Here is a 25526-nt window from a genome sequence, read left to right on the forward strand (position 1 = left end):
TGCTATCCTTTCTGACATGCAAATGGTGCACAGCTGACTGCATAATGAAATGCTATATATAAATATGAAAATTCCAATAAAGGAATGACATTAACCTTTAAAGTTAGGCAAGCACTTTATATACATAATACCATGCTTTCAAACATTTTTACATAAATGTGCAACTGTGCATTACTTCCTCATTTCTCAAGAGACTTACAGTGTATTACATGAGCAAATAAGATTCTAAGATGGGTTTTTAAATATATAAGCTTCCTTTTGTGCAATTATAACAATATTTTTAAAAAGATTTTCATTCAAAAAAATATAAAATTACATATTAACAAATTGATTTATCTAATATACACAGATGTACATAAAAGCACAGGACATGTTAGTCTATACGTGCATTTTGTGCATTTGTGTAGGAGGAGGAAGAGGGCATCTTTATGTGTATCTTCCATTGCATGTCAATGGATTAATGGCAATAAATCTTCAGAGCATCTGGCTGAGTTCACAGTGTGTCTGATTAGCAGCTGCTTTACCTTATGAACGATGAATATTTGCTGAAGCACCTCATCTAGAAGATGTGTGCTTTATAATCCCATCTGTATGAGTTTTGTTAGTGACATCAATGTAGTGTTTTTGCGAGCAGAAGAAAAGTTTGATATGCTGTTAATGAGAAATCATTTTGGATGCTAAATTAATTTGTAGTGCAGTACCTTACAGCAAAAGTTGTTCAAGGGACAAAACATTCGAACCACTATGAAACTGGTAACTAACCTGACAAGATGTTCTGTACAGTGACCTATGAACAGATTCATCTTCAACCATTCCAATGTAAGACTAGCAAATACTTTAAAAATGAAACATACAGAGACATCTAATAATATTCTCTTCAATTTTATCCATTGACAAATCTGGGTACTATAACTTGTGTGTCTGTACAAAAAAGGAAAATAGAGCCAGACTGAAACTTTATGGGTGCTCTCTTCGATGAACTCTGGGTATAGAATCCAAGAGGTCTAACAAATCTTTTTTTGGGAGAAAATGACAGGTCTCACTTCTGCATCCAGTGAATGAACAAATGAAATATCATAGAAAGGTGCTGATAGAAAGGTTAGTGTAACTTAGAAAACAAAAAAAAAAGGATGAGAGAAAAAGACCTAGAGTATATCTATTTATATATATATATATATTTTTTTTTTTTAATGCAGATACTATAGACTATGGTAAAAATATTTTTCTATTTCTAAGCTTAAAATGCTTAGAAATTCATTTAATTTAATTCACAAGCAAATATATCCTGATTTCTGCAAATTCAGTATGAATTTCCAGCCCTGATTGCAAATGTTTTCCTGCTTTGTAAGTAGGAATTTGAGTTTGTTATCCACAAGAATGTTCCAAGTACCTCCAGTTTGTTCCTTAAGAAACACAGTGCCATAAAAATAATGCTAAGGAAATCACCTGATAAAATTTTCTACTATTCCTTCCAAGGATCAAACACTCTCAGATGAGCAATGTTCCAGCATCCTATTTCTTTAAAAACACTATCCTTAAATGTTTTAAATGTCACTGATCCCTGAGAGTGATGGGTAGGGGAAGATGTCAAGTGATACCAGGCAGGAGGTTGTTCACGTTCTGTTCAGTGTTTCATTGATCTTTTTAGAACCATGAAATAAAAGAATGATACTCCCCATTTTCTTTCAATGCACAGAGTGAATAACTTTGATGGCGGAAGGTGAGAGAGTATTTATCTGTTCTTGCTCCTTCAACAGGCAGGAATGAAGAACAGAAATTCAGCTAGAAGTTAAAGCATAAATTTGGAGGTTCTAAAGATAAAGTACATCTTAAGAGGCAGTGATTTAAGCAGGAAAAATATGAGAAGTAAAATCTTGTTATGAATGAAAAGTACCAAAACTTAAGAACATAGCTTATGGAAAAAATTATTTCAAAGAATTAAATGGAAAGACCGATAGATATCAAGAAAGGGAAGTTCAATTTCAGTATTAACAAACATCAATTGAAGTCTTTTGGAAGACAAAATTATATAGATTCATTTGCATATACTTATATATCATGTCTTATATGTACATGAATACATGGAATAGAATAGTCAAGTGAACTACTCAGTAAGAATTTGGCAGTGATCTGAGCAGCAGAATATAAATCTTTTCTCAGTGGACAAAAAATTACGAAAGGAATGGAAGATAAAATACTATATTCACAGGAAAATGAAGACATTCCCACTATACAATGAAAACAACTCACTCTTGGCTTACATGCGACTGATGTCATGCTTCATTCAGTTCAGAATCAAATATGACCCGGTTTATACAAACATTAAAACCAGAAAGCAGAGCATGACAAAGTACTGAATTTTCATCTACACAGAATGAAAACTTTCTATTAAAACTTCAACAAATTATTTGCTACTTTTATACTTCCTGATACAATTTTTACTATCAGAACACATGAACAAGAAGATCCTGCTTCTCTTTAGTAAAACAGACTGAGATGAAAAATACAAGGAGAGCTCTTAATGAGTGGCTATTAGCAGTTGTGAACAGGTTTTCAAAGTTGGTTGCACCTATTTTATAGCTAATGTCTTAAACTACTCTGAGTCCATATTGAACAGTCAACATTCCTGTCTTGCAAGGACTAAAATGGATGGAAAACCTGTCAGACAAGAATGGTGAGCTTTAAAAGTAGGTACTTAATTTGATAGAATAACAGGTGGCATTTTTGAATGAGACAACCAAGTTTCTCTAGCAATACTTAAGGATCAGCACTCAAGCATGGTCCTCTAAGAATTTCAATCCAGTTGCAAAGTATTTCTTTCTACTTTGATCTTCCAAAGAAACTGATATATATTTATAGTGTATTTATCAGTCAATTTGAAAGAGCTTTCAAAAAGACACAGAAATAACTGTTGTGATATTAGGATCATAAAACTTGAAAAACATTTAGAAAAATTCTACATGGATCTGTTCCTTATAGGAAGATACTTACAGACTAAATTAAAAATACAAAAAAAAAAATCTGTGAGAATAATTGTCAAAATCAGAACAGAGCTCCTCAATCTGTAAACTCATGTGTTCATATTTGTTCTTATGCATGCCAATAAAACAACCTGATAAATTTGGGAAATGAAATCTAAATTCAATTGCATAGAATTATTAACAATTTAAGTATTGAGACAAATTTCAATGAAATATTTATAAACTGAATTGAATGCTGTAGTTTAAAGTAACTTTTATCCGTATTTTCCCAGTAATAACAAATATATGAGCATTTGCCTCATGACAGAGAACATGATTTCTAACATTCATCTCAGTAAAAAAACAAAAAAACAAAAAAAAACCACCAATGAAGAACTCAGTTAAATGACTGCTATTATGTACGTCTTCCCTTGCAGGACCAATTCAAAGCTAAGCCTGGGCACTGGAAGATTACATTTTCAGTGATATTTTCAGGAAAATTGTAAGTGCTAGTTACCTGGCATTCTTAAATTATACATAAATCCACTGCAGATCAACAATCAAACCTAACCAATTTAAAAATTACTTAAACATTTATAATATCAGTACATTAAAAAAAGAGAAATATATGTATATATATTAATCCAGATTACAGTGCCATGAAACAAATATTTTTTTTCAGAAAGTCATATAGATGGGTAACTTTGAGGGAAAAATTAGTGTCTAAAAATATTTATTTTATTTATGAGAATAAAATGAAATATGACCAGTGTATGTCAGCTGAATCCTGTCATAGTATCATATATAATGTAAATTTAATCTCCTGGAAGTTTAATCATTTCTTAAATGGGTAATAATAAATATATGTGGAATATATTTCAAAACTGCTATAACATTTCATATGATAAAATAATATTTTTTATGCATAAACACACATCATGCTATGAAAAAGCTACTTTTGTCAATAAAGCTAGAATTTTGCTTAAAAAAAAAAGACAAATGAAAAAGAACAAAATTAAAAAAAAAAGTGAAGTAAATAAAACTTTGTAGAGAAGGTTGTCTCATACTATATATTTCTATGACCTTTGATAATGACACAGCAAAGTAGCAACACCAAATAACTTCACAGAGAAGTCTGAGATGACATGCTATGATCCTCTTTATTCAGGCAACCCACCAATGATTTGAACTGTCATTTTGAGACTATTTGAGAGTATTCTACACCATGAAGAAAACTCAGCTTTCTGCAATCTAGTTCTACGTCTGTTATTTGCGACAAAAGGAAGAAGCAATATTTTCTTCATTTTTAGCATAAAAGGTAAAGGCCAAATAAATAAATAAAGTTTAGAGGAATATTTAAATTGTGTACACAGGGGAAAGTGTGACTGTGATTGCTCATCAAAGCACTCAATATATTCTGAAAGTTAAGACACCACAATAATGTTTAAATTATTAATACCTCTCTCCGTCGAGAAGCCCAACAGGTTTGTTTGATTTTCCAAACGACGGCAGCTACCAGCAGTAAGGATAAGAAACAACTGCAATTACAAAAATAAATAAAAAAAAGTATTTGTAATATAATGTTCTTAAAAAGTTTGTATTTATAGGGTATCAAAGATAATAAAAATACATCTAAACATGGGAAAAAAACAACCCACAAAAAGGGAGGAAAACTGAACTCCTCAAGGATGACAGAAAACTGTCAGTCATCCACGTTTAATGCCAGAAGAGACTGCAAATCTACAATGCTGTGGTTAACTCTGTAAAATTTTAGTGTTGTCTACATTAGTTTGGGATAAGTTCCATTACAGTAATCCGTAACAGTCTACATATGTACAACAGACTCAACAAATACGCACTGCATGTCCATGTTCAGTAGACGGAGAAAGAGGGCAAATATAGTGAAAAGTGATATCAATTTATACTTCTCTCCTGGTTTGTAAACTGTACGTTACTTCTAGGGATAAAGGAATTATATCTAGGCAGGGAGTATAAATGGCTTCAGGAACCAGGTTTGCAGATGTCAAGAGGTCTGTTTAATAAAAATCAAGTATTTCTACAGCGAATCGCTCAAGGAAACATTACTACTTTACAATCTCAAAGACGCACACACACAAAATATCAAAACGATTTAAAATTCTGCAGTTCACATTGAGAGCAAATACTTTCTCTCTTGATCCAATAATTTTCTATTTGTAACATTTATTCCATAAAGAACTTTGGCAAAATGCACTGGATTGTCAGCATCTTTTAATGAATTTCTGGATATTGATAGAAAGCTTCTAAATTTGACACCTAAGATAAACACTCAGCACACCTTTCAATTTATTAAATAGCTTTTATTAAAATAACTGGACTTTCTTCAGGTGTCTTGGGAGCATATCTGTAGCCCATTGTTTGCAACTAATAAATCCTGCAACTATTAAAATACACGTATTATTTTTGCCAAAAAGTTTCAGAACATGTACTTTAACTAACATGGAATATACCCGAAAGTCTCTCCAGTAGTACAGTTCAGTGAAACACAGTTCATAAATAGAAGATACATTATCCATGCAAGAACACCAAAATTTCCCTGTATCATGCCATAAACAGTGTTGACAGTTATGACCTAGCAGATGCAACTCCAGGATGAACAGCCTGTGACATTCAATATCTGTAATATGGAAACTATTAGAAACCAGATATAGAAACTATACTAAAATCTCTCTTTTTAGGTAATGAAATTAAAATATCCAGTCATTCCTTGGTCTGCATAGCAACAGAGAAACAGCTATACAAATGAATGTTTAACAAAGTATGTCTTTGCTCCGAGTATGTTCAAAACTCAGTCTATATAACAGTGTCTTCTCTCTGGTGATAGTGACATGGGAATGGCATGGAATTGCATCAGGTGAGGGTGTTTGGAAGTTTCTTCACAAGAGCACTAGAACAGGCCCCTAAGGGCAGTGGTCATGACACCAAGTTTACTAGAGCTCAGTAAATATTTGGACAGCACTCTCAGACACATGATCTAATTTTGGGGGATTCTGTCCGAAGTCAGGAGCTGGACTTCATGCTCCTTATAGGCCCATACTTACTTGCAATATTCTATGGTTCTACAAACACAAGCTTTCCTTGATGATTAAAGTAATAGAAATCAACATAGCTTTCTGTCAACATTTTCACTAAAAATTCTTTCTTGCTTTATAAATTCTTTTTAACCATTTTTTTATATATATACCCTTGAGAAAGCCTGCCAGAGTAAGCCTAGGTTGGAAAGAAGAAAGTACCACACATACAAGTGCTTTGGACATACTCAACTAATTCTCAGTTATGTAATTAACAGTTTGTTTTTGTTTATTTTGATGTTTGGTTTGCTTTTATTTATTTTTTTCACATAAGAGATCTCTGTTTAGCTCCAAAAAGGCTGAAAGTTCTGAGCTTGAAAGGAAAAAATGCTTAAAGAATCTGTTCCTAAATGTAAGGTTTGACTTTCCTCTTAACAGTCAATGTCAACCAGCAGCATTTCTTTTAGCGGAATTTTAAAGCTGTTTGTGACCTAGAGACTTTTATGGAAAGGAAAATATATTCTACCTTTCTCACTGTAAGAACATTTTAAATATGGTGTTGTGCTTTTATTGGTTCTTGGCACAGAGTCTCAAACAAAACAAAGTAGGAATTTTGATAGGTTCTGATCCATAGATCAGCATACCTAAGAATCATCTGTCCGAAAGGAAACTATGGAAGAGTCAATGATCTGTAGTAAAAAGACAAGCAAGTGCAAGTGCAGTTTCAAGAACCTTGGAGAATTCTGGAGAGAAATTTCTTACACTTTAATGTATCTTGGTGTAAATTATCTTACTACGTGGATCATCACTGACAGGAACCAAAGCAGTAAGAACAATTTAATGGATGTACACTTTGTTAACACAATATTTCTCACTAAAAGAGTTTCACTTAAGAGATTTTCATCACAAAGTATCTGAGAAACACACAGCACGTTATGACAGAAACTGATTATCAGAGAACATTCCCCATTTTGTTTAATGTTCCACTTCAGTTTGTTCACTGCTCTCACTTATTTTAAAATATATATTTGGCTGTTTCCTTTCTTGAAAGTAAGCACAAGTTGACCATGAATTTTTACAGGCTGCCCAGAGAAAAGCAGAACAAAGACATCTCATTGACCTCCACAATAATCCGCTTGTGCAACAAAACTTTTTAATCTTAGACCAAAAGCTACTTATAAATAATCTTTCCTACTATGTACTGTATAATTTAGCTAGTAACTGTAACAGGATTAGGAGCAATGTAACATCAGTGTATTGATATATTGCTACGAATTAGCATGCTGCACATGCTCTAAAGGTAAACCATCCCAATCTTTTCTGTAACACAGAAATAAGGGAAGCAACAGCAGCTGTTTAGAATGATGAACTCAAAGCTTGTGGAATTTGAAAAGGATGGTGAACTGAACCCAGGAAATTAAGACAGCTTTGCACTGTGTGACTGCCTAATTATCCCCAGGAACTGGATCTTTTTCACAAGATTTTTTTTTTAATTATTAATTTACTGAATACTCCTCTTAGAAGAATTTAGAGGGGAAAAAAAGCAAAAAGAGAGAGTGAAAAGGCTCAAGAGCTCTTGTTTTAAACTCCTGCTTCACTCTGTAAATCAAGAGAGCTGCATCACACAACTAATTTTCGTATCATCAGTCAAAATATCTTTTACTTTATGTGCAAACTCAGAAGCAAGCATTTCAAAGACATAAGTAATATAAAACATTTTAAAATTACTGTGCTATGTCCAATGTTTACTTAACCTCGTGTGCAATCTTTTAATGTTCTCATCTTTTCTTTTGTCTGCTATAAATCAGAAAGAAGAATCAAAATTATAGTTAATGAAGAGAAGAAAGATAGGAAAAATAGGTTTCCTCAAACTAACCTGGTATAAGACTGTGTGGAGATAACAGTCTTTTTTATTTAAAGCAATAAAATTAAATTTAAAAAAAAAATTAAACCTGACTGTGAAGCATCTTGGAATATTGAGTGACTTGGCAACAGAATAAGAGAATGAAATAACTCCTATCTGTCCTACAGTACAGATGGAGTGAACAATACTTGCATTGATGAATATACATCTACCCAAAAAGACAGTTATCACTCGAAGACACGCTCAAAGCTGCATGATCAACAGGAATGTAATGACATAGCTTGAAACAGTTGCTTCTTCAGATCACATGGAACCAAATAAGGAAACACTAAAAAATGCATGCTTGAAAACAAGTAGTTTATCTCTGTGGCTTGTGTTACAGACTGGTCAGAAGTTATCATCATAGAATAAACTGAAAAGGACACACAGAATGCAAGTATTTTACGTCTGACACAGTGAGGAAAGTGAGAAAAGAAGGTCTGCAAAAGAACAACAAGGTTCAGCAGAAGGGTCTAAGCTAAAATTATCATCCTGCAAAGGGAGATTGATTTATTTGAACACAAAAATGGAAAATAGGAGGAAATAATTAGCATCTGCAGATCCATTTTAGCAATGCACATAGTAAAAAATTTAAACTCACAGACATCACATTTAGACATGTTTAGTTCATTCCAGAGGATGAGGAGTGAGATGGCAGTGTTTTCTGTGACTAAGAAATACTTTTCTCAGGAAGTAGAGTAAAAAAAAAAAATAAGATTAGTCACTAGAACTGACAGTAAAGGGTTTTAGGAGATGAGTTCTGCTTGGAATCTGCATTAAAATGAAACATATAGATCATCTTTAAACAAATTCAGATTACTGAGATAAATGGCGAGACCATTTACACACTTTAGCAGTGATGAAAATAGAACTATTTCGTGAATTAAATATAAATATTTTAAGAAGAAATACTGCAAGTGGAAGATAAACAGAATAAAACAAAAATGTTCCAACCTTTGCTATTTCTTTTCTCAATCTCCTTTTGTCTAACATGTGAAAGAAAATGAAAATGTCCAAAAATATATGTAAACATCTATGCAAACAAATAATTGTTGTTTCCATGATTTTATTTAAGCCACTAATTTGCATAGCAGTTAAGCATACATTTCCATGTTGGATGAAAGGAAACAATTAAGAAAAAAGAAAAAACGACCTCATCTTAAACCTAATATAATTTTAATGCTGTTAAAATTAGAATTTGAGTGGGATCCTACTTTATTTACCACAATGGTTTAATGTGGATTAGTAGCAGGCTTCTGAACAAACCCCTTCATTGTCACCAGTTTTGGGCTTTGGGTTATTACAAGCAGTCTTTGAGCTCAGGATGTACTGAAATGGAAAATGTCAGGTTCACAGAATTAAACTAGAGCTAGTAAAAAAACAAAAGCATGGTGTCCAGTATGGCTGTCAGGGCTTAGTGACATGTTTTCCTCAACAGTTGACCTGTTTGACAACACTGCCTGTTAATGGAGATATAAGCACCTAACAATTCTATTCATAAAGTTGTGTAGGTGTACAGTAGTCTCACTCAATGTCTATATGTGTACAATTACACTTATTTTAAGAACTCCTCCTAATTTGCTTTTTTTAAACAGAGATGGGTCATCAAGGCAACTATTGCTAAGTTACTTGGACTTTGCTGCCCTGAGACAACAGTTAAAATATCACTATAGAACCACAAAACTCATGCTCCTTCACCTCACATTCTCTGCTAAGAGCAAAAAAATGAACATTTCATAATGTAACATTAATCTTAACAGTGTGCAGTACATAGTCTTAAAGCTTTTCATTCGTATCAACTATGGTAATTTTAAATATGAATGAAAAATAGTAGTATTCTTTAAAAAATAATAATCCAATAACTAAAAGCTTTTTAAAGTAGATTAATGCAAAGAAAAAGTCTTCTAAGTTAATGTTTCAGAATTAATTTTGCAGAAGTTTCCTAAGAGATCACATATGCTGTATTTCCGAAGTATTATTTACTATCTTTTTATTGGCAAATAAAGACCATTTTAATTGATGTTATAAACCAAGTGCTGTTCTAAAATAAACATAATTGAACAATTATTTTTCTAAAACCATGAATTTGAATAGTAATTATTGTCACGGCAATTGATTTCTCTCATTGTACTTGACAAGAACATTGTGTTTATGATTATGATGTGCTAGGTTCAGCCATCCTTACTTGTGTTAACTAATATACACTTGACAAGCACTCCAAAGATTTCAACAGGATTGTCTGAAGCAAAAAGTACTGTAAACATAATATTAAGAGTCTGATATGTATGCGAGCAGTAAAATTTTTTGAATAATTACATTGCTCTGAGTCACAGAGTTTTACAAACACTGTACAAGTAGCAATATTTCAATGATTAGCACTTCTACATTTTTCTGGGTGTGAAGTGCCATAGTCCCAAATCAAAACGTTTGTGAAGACTGAGAAGGAAAGAAGCCTTAACTGCTGATAGGGTAGGATATGCAAATTTATGCCAATTGCAGCACACTGTGTGTGGGCTTATAGAAACAAATATTGACCCCACGGAGCCAAGACACAACAAAGCTCCTTTTCTGGTCTCTCTATCTACAACAGCCAATGAAATACACTGCCCTACTAAGCCATCATTATCATTTGGGCAGATTTAACAGATTTCTCCCTTCACTTTTGCAGATTGTGAGAGGCACTCATGAAAAGCAACTAGCACCAGCAGTTCAATGCATGTGCTGTGCCCCACTTGCCATGTTCAGCAACTGATCAGCTAATAGGTGCACAATCATTCCATCTTAACCTACACACCTTTTATTGCTGTATATACAGCAGTATAGCAGAAATGTTTCCTCTTCTGTCACTCTGGATCTATATCTCATTTCAAATCAGATTTTTCCTGTTCCTATTGTTTTAATAAAGCAAAAGTTCCAGAACTCCAACTTCTCCCTTGCACTTTTTCCATGAAACAGAAGAAACTGAGGAAAATTTAATTCAACTGCGACCTCTCTCATCTCAAAGCTGTACAAAAGGTTTAAGCCCTTAGTTTTAGCTTTCTGAACTGGGAAGTGAAAGAAACATCTGGATATGAACAAATGATCTAATATAGCACATAAAACTCCAAGTATTCCAAATGTCATTTAAATGCAAATCTGTATTTATTTATTTGTCTCTCAGTGGAATTCACGCAAGTTAAGCAGCACCTTTCAAGTTCATTTAAAGCTAATTATATGGGTAATTCTTCTTACCCAAATGACGGTGCTTAAAATGCTATTTTTGGTTGCAATCTTGAAAACCAATATATTTCCATAAATGAGTCTTACCTGAAGCATCTCATGAATGTCACATTAAGTAGCCTCTAAAATTCATATCTCATACAAACACAACTAACAACTAAAAGTTCAAAAGAAACACGCTTGGCCTTCTGCTAAGCTGGTCATCCCAGACAGAACATTACCTTTGGTAAAGATGTTTGTTAAAGGAGACCCCTATTATATCTGTTTTACTGCATCGTGGTTGATTACTAGCAACTGCATCTGCACAGTGATGCTGTTCATAAAATTACTGACCAATGTTTTGAGTGAAGGTTTACAAACATTACAAGGGTATAATGGAGAAAACTTAGTTCACAGGTTAAAAAAAAGCCTATGCATATGGAGAGTCAGCTGTAACCACTGCTCTTTAACATACAGAAAACTCCTTAATTATTGCAATTGAAAAATATGTATACTGAATTGAAAAATCCGTCTCTGGATCTGTGAGTTGGACTCGATGATCTCTAGTGGTCCCTTCCAACCCTTACAATTCTATGATACTGCTTCTTCAAAGCAACTACCAGGACCAGCTCCCAAGGACCACTGCATTTTCTTATATCATAAAACATTTGAAGTGCTTGATAGAAGTTTAAAAAAAATCATGAAAGAAATGAACCTGAAAAGCAGCATACTGTAAGAAACCTCAAAAGAGAAGTATATTTAAACAGAATGCTGAAAATGTAACTGAAATTAATTTAGTGAGGAAAACCAAAATTAAGTAAAACAGTAAACTAAAACTTTAATACGGCTATTAATAAAAAATTGCATTTTAAGTACAGAATAAATAAGTGACAATACAGAGCTTGAAATATCTAAGAAATCTACTGCTTTTTAGATAACTTACACTTTAGTTAAAATAAGCAGCATCAATGAAACATCACTATAATACATATTACTTAATTAGTAAGGACAAGTACCACATCCTTCTATCAATTGGTTCTTAATACATATTGAGTGTAGAAAAACAACTTAATCCTTCATCTTCCTAGGCACGAGTACAACCCAACAAAACACGGGTATACTGAAATTTGCATTGCAGTGAAATGTCAAAAATTTTACTGAAGGTAAGGATAAAGGAAAAGCATCTGTGGAGGGCACTTGTTATTTATAGAAAATTAAGTATTTAGGATTATTTTCCACGTATTAATTTAAATAATTATTAAATTGTTATTCATGTATAAGGTATGAGTATGCATACATACAAACATACTGTATGATGGCTGCTCCAAAAGTAATGCCTCCTACTTTGTTACGTTGGTCCACATAGTCAGAGGTGGATGCTGGTGGCAGGCTAGTAAAAGTTGAACCTTCTATCAGTACCCCATAATATTTTGTTGTCATGTGACAGATGGCAGCAGAGGGGCAGTCTGACAAAATAGATTCTGATATGGAAGTCTGGATGAAGCATAATGTGTCAATGAATTGCTTCAAGCTGAAAAAATGGCACCCAGTGACATTCATCAACACTTCCTGAATATTTGCAGAGAGCAATCAGTGGATATGACCATCATGAGGGATGGGTGGTGCTTACCAGCAATGGGGACAGTGATGTGAAAGACAAACCACATTCTGGATGATCATGCAGATGTTTACAAGTATGGTATGCAGTCTCTTGTTCAATGTAGGTGAAAACACATAACTAGTGGAGGGTGACTATGCTGAAAAACAGTTTTGTAGCTGAGAATTTGCCCTATCAACTAGTGTTGCTGTGCTTCTTGTACCTGTGGTAGTTTCCAAGGAAATAAATAGGAGGCATAACTTTTGGAACAACATACGTATATGAACACTATATTTTTCTACATGCATAAATGTTTTTTAAATCTATATACACACATAAAACTGTCTTTTCATATTAAATATACCAGGAGCCATACCAGAAGCTACTGTAATAAAATATGAATGGATGCTCAATTATGTGAACAGCCTTTATTTACAACTAAAAAGTGAAAATGGCTATAGTGTACGCTGGGATGCTATTTGGAAGAGTAACACCCACATTTCATTCTGCCAATACAATATCAAATAGAACTGAACAATTTAAAAGGGCTGTAATATATTATGCAATAAAGTTTTAGATGTGAAGTTCAACTCTCAGCAGTTCCTCCTTTCACCTCTTTGAAGCAGCAAATAAAGAAGATTTATAATTAAAGAGGTTTAATCTAACATGAACTGAAATTAATCTCCACAGAATAAATAGAACATCACATCCATGAAGTGTGATTATGTTTCTTTCACTTATGGAAAAGACTTCCATATTTCATATAATTTTATGGGCTTGCTCTACATGGGTAAAATACTCCATATTTTTTCCAAAAAGTGCTGTTATGCGTATTTATATATACAGAGACAAAAAAAATTGGAAAAACATATAGAAAAAAAAAAGCTATTTCCATTAAACTTCTAGACACATTATGAAGTACAGAATTTAACATTTTCTGAAGTAACTTGCAAAAAGAATAAGAAATTGAATATATAGTTTCTATTTAAAAATAGATGTTTTCACTTCAGTTTTTGATTTTGCTAATTTATAATAACTATATAAGATTTAAGTTAAGGAAGGAAACTTCACCTCAGTCTAATTATGGCCTTTTAGTGAATTTGAGGAAGAAGGACTGCAAACTAAAGCCACATTTCAGCAGCCTTACAAATCAAAAGACTTGCATTGTTTCAATGTAATTCTTTCCCCTCATCCTTTTCTTCCTCTGTGCTGTTTCTCCAGACTGGCTGTTACACTTTGATATCAAATCATAGAAATATAGAGAGAGAGAGCCACTAAGTCATGTCTATTTAATGACAGCATTATTTAGAGTACTAGAATCAAATATAACCAAGATGTTTGATACTTTACTGAAGGACTTTTCCCTTCATTATATGCTATTTCTACTTCCTTTTCCAAAGAAGCAAATATATTTGAACCCATAAGTGTAAAGAAGTCATGCTATTAAAATCCCTATTAAAAAAAAAAAGTTTTTCTGAAGACAGAATGAGGATTCTTTGATATTTATACCAAAGGACCATCATTATTGTTCCACAGTTGTAATACATAAAGAGCACAAACCCTAGTGTCCTAGTGTTTGATATTCAGAGGTTTGCTGGAAATGATTCAAGATGCTTAAGAGAAGGAAAATAACTTTGAAATTGTTGAGTGTTTTCTAATATACAATTAAAAACAAAACAGAACAAAAAATCTGAAAACACATGGGAAGCCAACTATTACAAAGAATATAATTAAGCCACATATACAGACTAAATCCCAATTTTAACATATAAACAAATGATATAACTGCTTCTTAATGCAATTCTAATGTTCTTCCAGTGGTTTAGTGCAGCTTTTGGCATCCACAGCATAATTGCCATAGTCTTGAATCTTTTTAACACACCGCCCAACTCCCAAATATATACAAACACACTTATTTATTTTTATAGCAAAACCTTCCACACCAAATGCTTCATTTGTTACATGAAAATTTTACTAGAGTATTTTTATTATTATTCCATTTAAGAAGCCCATAAATGCCTTTTGAAATCAAAGTTTGCCTTTCAAAAATAATGATTAGATTTAATATTTTAAGAACTATGTAAACAACACTATTACATGCAGTCTATTGCTATCTTCCCTCTCTTTCTGTTTTACTAGAACTGAATGCAAGGACACTCAGCACTCCTCTACTGCTGTGAGCAGATTGCTCTTTTCTTCAGTGTCACTCATTTCACAGCATGACATACTGACTGCATTTGCAAAGACTGACTGGCAGAGTGCTAGAAAAGTGGACATTAATGCATAAAGAACAATTCTACTTTTTATTTTCTATTTATTTAATTATTTAGAATTGTAGATAATCTCTAGGGGCCCATAAAGATCATTGAGTCTCACTCCTTATTAGACTGCCTAGTTGACCAAGGAAAGACAGTTGATGTAACCTTTCTGGATTTCAAGAAAGTCTTCAGTACTTCTCCCAGACTACAAGGCAAACAATGCAATGGGTGAATGCTTGGCTGAGTTGTCAGAACAAAGCATATAGTAATTTCCACAGGAGTCTTGGTACGAGTATCTTTTAGGTGCCACCTTTAGAGACTTCACACTGGTGTGAACACTACTATGTAAGTGGCAGTTTTGACTCTATTTAGATTTTATAATAGCAGTAGAAATTACAAAATATTTTTTGGACTACTAGACTTCAGCATTATACACAAAGAACAGTGCTACTTAGGATTAACATTTTTTTTTCTTTTTTTTTTTTTTTTTTAGGAAAAAATAAATCTTTCAATTCCTGTTACCATCACCCAAACCCTATTTGGATACTGATATGGTGTGACAACTAAACACAAGCATCATGCAGCTAGGGAATAAAAATGAATGTATCATATGGGATATGGAACTTTATATATGAAGCATTCTACCTAATGATTTATACATCTACATCTATCAGTTCTGTCCTAGACAATGCTTTTATTGTACCCTTCATCAAATTCAACTGTGACTGGCATTTAATATTTGATTCAGTCACAGGAGAAAATGCAACCTACAAAAGGTAGACTTTAAAATCTATTCTTGATTATATGACTTCCTTTTGCAGTTAACGAATTACAGGACATATTTCTAGACACAATGAACTGAGTAGAACTTGGGATTCAGCACTTCAACTAAAGTGAACAGTGAACCTGCTCTGTTCTTGACATATATATATCAAATCAGAAAAGGGAAACGTTACATGCACGTAGTTGAAGGAATGCAAACCTCATATCTGCTATATATCAAGAAAGCACATAGTCCACCTCCAGATTTAAAGCTGAGCAAATATCTTGTACTTTGAGGAACACAATATGGCAAAATAATGCAGTCTCTAGCTTACTTAAAAGCACTTCCAGCTGACTGAAAGACAAGCAAGAACAAAACAATGGAAAACAATTCTATTCACTGGTGAATTAAATAACTCATCCGTTGTTTTATCAAACAACCATACCAGTGTTATTGAGGAATCTCCTTTGCCTGTGAGCTAATAACGAGGCTGCTTTCTCAGGAAATATGAATACATCAAATAACTCTACATGATAACAAAGCTTCCTGGTGATGCATAGAAAAGAAAACACAGAGCTACATTCCAAAGTTCAAACATCAAACGTTTTCAATACAAATTGGCCACTGCAGTACAAACGTGTTTGTCCCAATGGAAGTAAGAGTCTTTGTTTTTAAGTAAGCTAAAAACTGTTTAATGCTTCACTAAATAAAAATCAATTTTATACTAGCCCCAAATGTAAAATCCATTTTTGCTAGGATAACTTGATTTTTATGTTACCAGAATATATTCTAATTCTGATTTATAAGACTTCTGCATTTTCTGAGAATTCAGCCATGGTGGACATGATTGGAGCTTTACAATCTGCTTTGTTTTCATAGTAATCTCATGAAACGAAACATGCTATATCCAGAATTAATATCATCCTTACTTTTAATCAAAAAAGGCCCTACTCACTAAAGCCGTAATATCCTCTATGCTCTTTATGCTAGTAAAGAGAAGGAATCCATCTGTCACAAATTATCACCAAGAATGGCCCATTCAGGTATTGAAGCTCTCAGGAGATCTCACAGTCAGCTTTAGTGCACCCATTCAGTCCAGATGAATTTCAAATAATTGCTTTGGGTTGTTGTTACCAACAGTCATACAGAAGGGCGTGATATATCTGGCTCTTAAGATACAGCTGTATCTCTACAAGACTCTATCATATCCTAAACACTCATGTTATCCTCCTGCAGTTAAGTCCGAGGCAAATTTTGAATATTGCTTTCTTCCACTTTTAACATGCTCAGAAAGACTTGTCAACAGCATACACCTGATCTCAAGTGGCCATGGCTTTCACAGAACACCTAATATACATGTAAGAAAATTTTGGTTCCATGTTTCTTAATAACACTCTACTGATTACAAAATCTGAATTCTGTAATCCATAATAGTAAGGAGGCATAATTTGAATACAGGTAGAGTGTGGGTATTAGCTGGCAGGTCCACCACAAGAGGTGAACCACAGACAAAAGAAAGAACCACTCTGAGAGCACAAAGAATGCATGCTCAGAGAAAAGCCTGATTAATTGATTAGTGATTGATATTCTGCATTTGAAATATGTCATACCAAAATAGTTATGACTGTAGCAGATTAATATCATTGCCTATCACAACAATATGAATAACTAAAGTTGATCTGTCAGTTTCTTACTAGAAGGATTATGAGAGAAAAATTATATTTTTAAAAAACACTTCAGCTTCAGATTCTTGATACAAAAATGTTTCCAAGAAATGCTTGAGCACTGCTGTAAATTTTTAATTATAATTTTATTCAGAGCAGCTTTAGAACTCAGGATTTTCTTTGCTTTCAGTTCTGAATTTACTGAGAAAAGATATATATAATTAAAATTTACAAATATTGGTCATTATAAATTTTATATACACAAAGAAATTAAAGACAAAATAATGTTTCCATAAGTTAAAGATACTCTGAAGATCCAAAGATTTAAAATCTAAGACCTAAACATTTGGAAACATTGAATACTCCATCATAATTTATAACTTATTTGAAAATGACAGATTTTAGGTTATCGAATGTTTATTGTTCAGGGTAATATTGAAATGGACCTTCTGTCACAGTGGGAATGGAATTTATTCAGTATAAGAAGGGAGATCATTCACACACACTGCCTGTGAAATTTTCTAATGAGATTTTTTACTGCTTCAAAGCAGGTGGAAAAAAACCTCACTTCTCAACTGGTGAAAGATCTAAAATTCTTCAAGGCATAACCTAAAAAGCATTGACTACAGCAACAGAGGTGCTACAGTCTCTATAGGCCTATTAAGAATCTGCTGCTCTTAGATACTTGATTGCAATTCTGCTTTTAGAGAAGAGGTCACTAAGCCAGTAGGTACAATGATAAATCCCAGTATTAAAAAAAAATTAAATTGATTTCCTTTTCTACTACAAATATAATGGTCTGAAACAATACAGTTTCCATATATTCTGCTTATTTCTTCAAGAAAACCTGCATTTCCATCAATTTTTCTGTTCTAGGATGTAAAATACTTGACATTAGTTATGCATCTAACCATAGATATTGTGTTATACTTTGTTTAGTTTAAAATAAATTCCTTATAACACTTTTAAAATTGCTGATACATGTTGAAAATTCTAAAAATTCTCCTTATTTTGATGCTTCTGACTGAAGCAATAAAATGTATATGCATATTTCATCTTTTTTTTTTTTTTATTTTTACTCTGGGACATTAACCCTATAAAGGACGAGTATTAAGCTATGAATGATTGCTAAAAAGAACATAATTATCACACAAACCTATTTCCTGCTTTAGCTAGGCAGCCAGTGTTAATAAGGTTATGTGCTCAGAAATATAAAATGATATTAACATTTGTTTATTGAAGATGGTTGAAGCATTTTTTGATATCAAGCACATTAAAACTGTGTTTACACACAATCATTTGCTGTTTGAATAATCCTGCTCAGTGTGTTGTAGGTATGGTATTAATATTACCAACATAATTTGTCAGTGTTTTAACATACACCATTCCTATCCAGTTAAAAATATACATATATATGCATATATAAATATATGCCCATATGTATGTATACACTGTATTGCTAGTCTGCAAACTTTTTATATGAAGGCTCAACCACTGTAAACCACTTTGAAGAGCTCATATTACAGCTTCCTTTGGTGTAACTTTCTCAGTGTGAAAACAAACACAACAACAAAAAACAATTAATTGCTAATTCTCGATAAATTTTTCTATCATATTCTGCAGCTTGTTAATAGTAGTGACTCTTGGGGAAAGAAGATCCTGTTTAAAATCTACTGATAAATTGGTGCCTACAATGGAAATCTTTTATTCTAACTGCAAAACAAAACCATAAAATAAATTAGAAAAATAAAATAAAAAAAAAAACCCAAAACAACAACAACAACCAAAAAACACACACAAAGTACAAGAAAGAGCTAGTGAGCCAAACTGCATGCCCAGGCTCATCTCCCAGGCAAAGTTAAATACTTTTTATGTCATCATGGCACCAATTTGGAGCAACACAAACTCCTTAGCTATTTTCCTTCCTTTCCTAGATCTGCTTTGCACAGTGTGACTCCAATACATGCTTTTTTTTTTTTTCTTTTTTTTTTCCCTATTTGTTTTCTTGGATGTACAGGAGAGCTTCTATATTCATAGACATGTTCCCTGCATCCACAGGCACCAGGACACTCCTCAGCCCAAGCTTTGTGGCTGGATCTGAAGACACCTAAAGACACACCTATATGCACAGAAATGAAGCCAAAGATTTTCCCTATTATCTTCTTTTTTATAACCCAGAAAAATAAAGAGTACACAAATCTGTTTCCCTGCTCATAAATGAATGCACTTATCACAAGGCTGCTGCCTGTCCAGCCAGGCTGCTTTCTTTTCTACATGACACGTGCAATTTTGTTTGCTTCCTAATACAGAACTTAGTTAAAATTATGCAACAGGAGCTCTTAAAAGCACAGTACCACTCTTAAAAGCACTTTTAAAAATTTTATTTTATTTTTTTTTGCTACTAACCCAGTTTGCTTGTTCTTTCAAATGGCACTCCTGGTTAAACTAGTTGCCAAGTGATATTCAGCTTTGGGTAAACTTAAATGCATCTGAATCAAAGGCAGTGGTAGCCCAGCAGCCAGCTAGGACACCCCTTCTCTCAGTACAGGATAATACAGGTTCACATGAATATCACCTCCTTCTGGATCTTTATTTCCCAGAAAGAAAATGAACTACTGTTAGACTGGCCTTCAAGGAAACTGCATGGCAATGCTCCATTTTCAGTAGAAGAGGAGTGAAATGCTTGGCATCACCTGTTGAAGTGCCCTCCATTAACCAGCACATTGGGTGCAAAACACTTAAGGGCCTGCTCATTTCTGCTCCCTTAGAGCTGCCAGTGATTAACAGAAGTTTGCTTGTTCACAGTATTTCACTGTCTGGTTGCTCAAGTACAGTGCCTCAAAGCATGGTGATGAAAGGAAGAGCAGTGCTGTGAACTTGGGAAATAAATGTGTGGCATTTTCAAGGTACGGAAAGTCTGATGAACACAGTGGTCCATTAGTCTTTGTATTTTACATACACATCAAGGTTACTGAGGAAAACATTCACGGCAAGATTTCAAAGCACTGTAAGTAATCCACGTATACTAACTTTGTGACATTTTATAAGACAACTGAACTTCTTGAGTTTTGTCCAGATCCTAGAATAGCTGTCCAGCTGTAGATGATGCCAGTTCCCACACTGCTGCCACAACTAAAGCTCCAGCATCACTTCCTGACTTTCACAATTCACCTCTAATTCGTGGAAAGCACTAACAGTGATTTGGGGTCTTTTATTAAAACATAACTTTCACAAAACATTGAACAGAACCATCATTTTTAATAATTCAGTAAAAGAGGTCACAGAAAAAAAAAATAATGCATGCACATTACTGGAGTCAAATAAAGCTGCTTTCCCTTAATCACTGTGATATGAAATACTGCATAAAGATCAGCCAGATGTGCAAGTGTGAGCACTTTACCAGTGAGCCTATGAACAATGCCAACAGCTCCCTGCACATCCTGTTTCATGCCCTTGACTCTCCATCAGTGAAAATTAGTGAACAGGGCTTAAATGTTTCCCTTCAGGCATTTGTTAAGATTAAAGAGCTTGGAAAGGTATTGGTTTGATAGAACAGAATCAGCACAATTTCAGCCAGAAAACAGAAAAAGCAATTTACCTGAAGAAGGTGACAAAGAACTGCACCAGATCCATGATAGTATTGTGCTGTGAGAAGGCAATCTGCAAATAAAATAGAAGTAAATTACAACATTTTCAGAGCCATTTTCTTTTTAGGCTGAAGCTTTATGGCTCCACGGATGATCAGCTTCAAGTATAATTGCAGTCTGGTGTGCACACACCTGCATTCACCATAAAGTGAGATGAGTAACTAACTCCCATGTCTTTGTCAGAATCAAAATACACACAATGAAGTATAGTCTTTCTATTGAAGTAATGTTAGAAATTACCCATGTAATTCTTGCTTGTTATAAAAATTGAAAACAACATGCAAAGTACTAATAAATCATATTAATGTAAATCATCTTCTTTACAGTCAACTGTTTTTCAAGCATCACCATTTTCCACTTTAATTAAAATGCTGAAACATTAATTTAGAATAAAAAAAGCCATTTCTTTTTGCTTAAAACTAATAAACAAAATATTTTAATTGCACAATTTAAATGTGAATGTTAATTTTAAGAGAAACTCAGATTAACCTGGTGCATAATAAAGCAAAGTATTTCAAAGCAAATTAAAGACAAAGCTACAAATATTCTTTTGGCAACATTTCTGCAACCCCACATGAACATGAAGATTTAATAATTATCTCTACGACAGCATACACACACAGTCACACACCCACACTTGCATGGAATGGAACTTATAATTGTTATTATAATTACTTATCACTAATGTTAAGGACTGTACTCAATATTGAAGTCATAACTGCAAATATCTCTAAGTCCCTGAGATATTCAGTATTTCAAAATGTATAAGTAACAAACTGATACTATACAGAACTTTCTACTTCAAATTGCATAAAGTGTTCATCTAACCCTATTCCTGGCCTTGTCATATGTATTTGTTTTTTAATAAAAGTTTTCATGTATTTGAGATCTGATTATGACCAACAATTATAACAAATTATTTGGATTCCCTTTCACAGCCTGTGAACTTTCTTGGCAGTAAATGACAGACCTTTAGGCCAGCAACAAAATAAATAGATTTGGTTGTGTTCAGACGTTGTGTTCAAGTGTAAAGAGGGACCAATTGAAAGTCCAATTGAAACAAATGGTTCAAAAAAAAAAAAGAAAGAAAAGAAAACCCACAACCCCAGACATTTTCTAAACTTTCCTCTTTTTGTTCTTTCTTTCTGCCTTAAGAGAATTATTACAGTGATATAGCTCCATTAAAAATAAAAGCTGTCTCATGATTAGAGGATCTCAACCTCAAGGAATTTGCAAGGAGAGTTCAGGACATTCTAATTGTAATGAAGCTCTAGCTATGAGGATCTGTGCATAATAAGACAAAGCCATAGGCATCGATATATTTTTCACAAGATAATAATGAGTCAAGTTCTTGAACATGCAAGTTCTTTTAGTAGCCTAGTGTAGGTGACCTGAAAGCAAATTAGAGGTTAGGAAGATTGCTGAATTTAATTAAATATGTATACTAGATCACATAACGCACTGTTCTCCTGGGTGCAGCAGGAGGGATGGGTATGGGAGGAAGAAGAATTTATAAGGTAGGGAAGTCATAAAAGAAAAAGAGAGATGGATAGTTGAAACTACAGTGGAACATGAAAAAAAATAAGTATATGCAAGGAGATTATTATATGCCTAAAACTGGTACTTCTAAATCCACAGCTTCTTGTATTCTAGTCTCAAGGTTCATTCTGTGAAGGAGTTGTGAGGATTAGTACCAAGAAGTAAGAACTACAGCAACTATTTTATGAAAAATGCTCTATAATTAAACTCTGAGCGATTGCTTTCAACTTGGATTTAGCTTTGAAGTCTAGTGCTTCTGTATCAGACATGAAGGACTTGTGTGCCTGAAAGTTTGTCTAACTTTTCCAGTTACCCATGAAAGAATCAAACTTTCATCTTCAAGTCTCATCTTGCTATTTCAACTTTAGAAATATTAGTATATGTTTTCTTTATCAATATTTCTGCCTGGATTTTTAACTGGATGACTATTTCATAGAGCACTGTATACGAGAATGCATTACAAACAATATTTCACTGTATGCTATTTCTAAATTTTTGTAAATCTTTGCCTCCATACATGATGTGGAAAACACACTTTACCCTAGATAATGATGTATAGAATATGTCTGCTAAAGTAGGAAAAACTTTTGAACACGGGGATTTTTCCGGGCTCCAAAGTTTAATATCTGAAGGAATATGGTTTTTTTCCTTTGCTCTAGATACTTCATGTCATCTTTGCCTTGGCTATTTTTACTTGCCATACAGTAATAATACTCCAACAGAACAATAGGTTAAGGTCTGTTCCACCATGAAAATGACACAATTTTTAAAGTCTAACTCGAGGACATCTTTCATGTGGAAACAGTAAGTACAGCCATAGAATTTTGTATTTATGAAAAATAATCTGTCTGTAATTCAAAGGAAACCAATCTAGCAAAAGTAAAAAGAAAGCGAAAGTATAGATGGTTTATAAAGACATTATCCTATAGTATATAACTATTGGATAAAAAAAAAACCCTCTATGAATATTTTGGGTACAGAACCAAAGAATGTTTTGGGTTGGAAAGGTCCATAAAGATCATCGCTTTCCAACCTATTAAATACATAATTACTGAAATTCAGTATTTCTAAATCATCAGTAATGACATAAGAAAAGAGTAGTTTCTGGAATTTTTGCTAAATATAATTACTGTCCAGGAAGAGACTAGGGAGAGAACTCTGAATATGAAGTGTAACCTGCATCAGTGAAAAGTAGTTATTAGGAAACACTGTCCTTTTCCTTCGTCCTTTTCTCAACAGGTTGAGCACAAAATATTTTATTCTGTTCCTCAAGAAAACACAAATTCCAAAAGAATGCAGTATGAAAAGCACAGATTTGTCACCAATGAATCCGAGTTACATCAATTTAATTTAGAAAAACATCAAACACTTTCACATGGAGGCTAAAGATGCCACACATTCATTGTATCTACCGCCTTTCCTAAAAGTAGAAAAAAATTGAAAGAACCTAACTGAATTTTGACATGTGGAAGTTGAATCTAGTGAAAATTATCCAGATAGTTTATAGGAATCAATGGAGATGGGAAGGTTTAGTATAGATGACTCTAAAATAAATGGACCAATGTAACATGGGATGAAGTACCCTGTAGAGCTGCCCTTTCCTTCTGCTAACATGGGGAGTCTGTGACTATGATCTTATGTCAGACTTAGGATATAAGTAATGTCAGGTTCATAGGTTCATTAGGTTGGAAAGGACCTACAAGATCATCTAGTCCAACCATCCTCCTATCACTATCTCTACCCAACTACTAAATCAAATCCCTTAGCACCTCATCTAAACGCTTCTTGAACAGCGCTAGGGATGGTGCCTCAACCACCTCCCTAGGCAGGCCAGATAAATAGGGGTTAGATAAAACTCTCACAGAGTTTCTAAGTACTGTTTGGCTACTTCTGCAAAATAGTCCAATGCTAAAATTGAAAGAAAGGAGATATTCCCTCTTGCTGGGATGAAGTGATCGGAAAAGCAGTATGGAGCTAAGTGCCATCTGGCAGAATCCTACTGCTTTCTGCTGTGTAAAGAATTTAGACCAATTTCAACAAACAGTCCTCTCAGTTCACAAGAATTAGTGGTAGTAAAACTTCTACATTGATAAGACAGAGAATGAAAAATAAAGAAAATGAGACTCAAAATCACGGCCTTCATACTAAGATCTGATAAGCAGCTTCTAGAGATTAGTTCTGCATGCTGAAGTCCTGTCTCTCACAGTGGCATACATTAGATTATCCAAATATCCACCCCTTTCTTTTTCAAATAATGTAATAATTACAGGATATTATTTCCACTACTCAGAATGATGAGAGGTTGAAAGACAACCTAGGTTTGTATTCAAGTGAGAATGACATTCTTAAAGTAGGTTTTTACTGCTGGATTTTTTCCTAACTTGCACTTTGCCTATCAAAATCAATATGCACACACTTATTTTACTGCTATCTTTAATTTTGTGCATGTGTACACGTGCTCAAATGCATACCACACAGTGAAACTGTCAGTTAACAACCTGGATTTAGTGAAGGAGAAAAACTAGGGGAGGGGAACTGATATCTAATTTAAAGTTTAAGTCAGTATGTAAAAAATAACTTCAAAATGATTAATATAGAAATTAATAAGAAACTGAATCATTGACTATTAAAGTCGATGAGAGACTGAAAGAAAATTAAAAGGCATGGACAAGGGAAAGGTGACAAGTTTCAAAATTAAATAATAAAGAAAGTCATTGATATCTATAATACATACACTACCAGAAAGTTATTTTAGACATAAATCTTTGCAGGATTGAATTCTCCCACAAACTGATTGAAACGGCAAACTTTCTGGACAGCTTCTTCAGAAACTGTTTTTTTAAAGTCTGGACTAGTTAAAATGGACAGGTAGGAAAATTAACTAAAAATGGAATTAGAGGGAACAGAGTCGAGGAATTTTTCAGGCAAAGATGAATGAACACAATAA

General features: G+C 33.5%; 2 protein-coding genes across 3 annotated transcripts in view; both read right to left on the bottom strand.

Moving 5' to 3' along the window:
* The window catches only part of ATRNL1 (attractin like 1), a 412107-nt gene that overhangs the window by 186610 nt on the left and 199971 nt on the right, over positions 1–25526 (bottom strand). For both annotated transcript variants that reach the window (XM_065746006.1, XM_065746007.1), the window contains exons 25-26: positions 20992–21053; positions 4420–4498 (exon numbers count right to left, since the gene is read on the bottom strand). In XM_065746006.1, coding sequence (XP_065602078.1) covers positions 4420–4498; positions 20992–21053 — 141 coding nt within the window. The remainder of the gene's footprint in view (positions 1–4419; positions 4499–20991; positions 21054–25526) is intronic.
* Positions 1–25526, bottom strand: part of TRUB1 (TruB pseudouridine synthase family member 1) — a 425822-nt gene that overhangs the window by 119829 nt on the left and 280467 nt on the right. The gene's annotated exons all lie outside the window — the stretch shown is intronic.

This window comes from Cyrtonyx montezumae, unplaced genomic scaffold (assembly GCF_038088225.1).
Source record: "Cyrtonyx montezumae isolate F1298 unplaced genomic scaffold, pur_monq_1.0 scaffold_4, whole genome shotgun sequence".
Classification (NCBI taxonomy): Eukaryota; Metazoa; Chordata; class Aves; order Galliformes; family Odontophoridae; genus Cyrtonyx; species Cyrtonyx montezumae.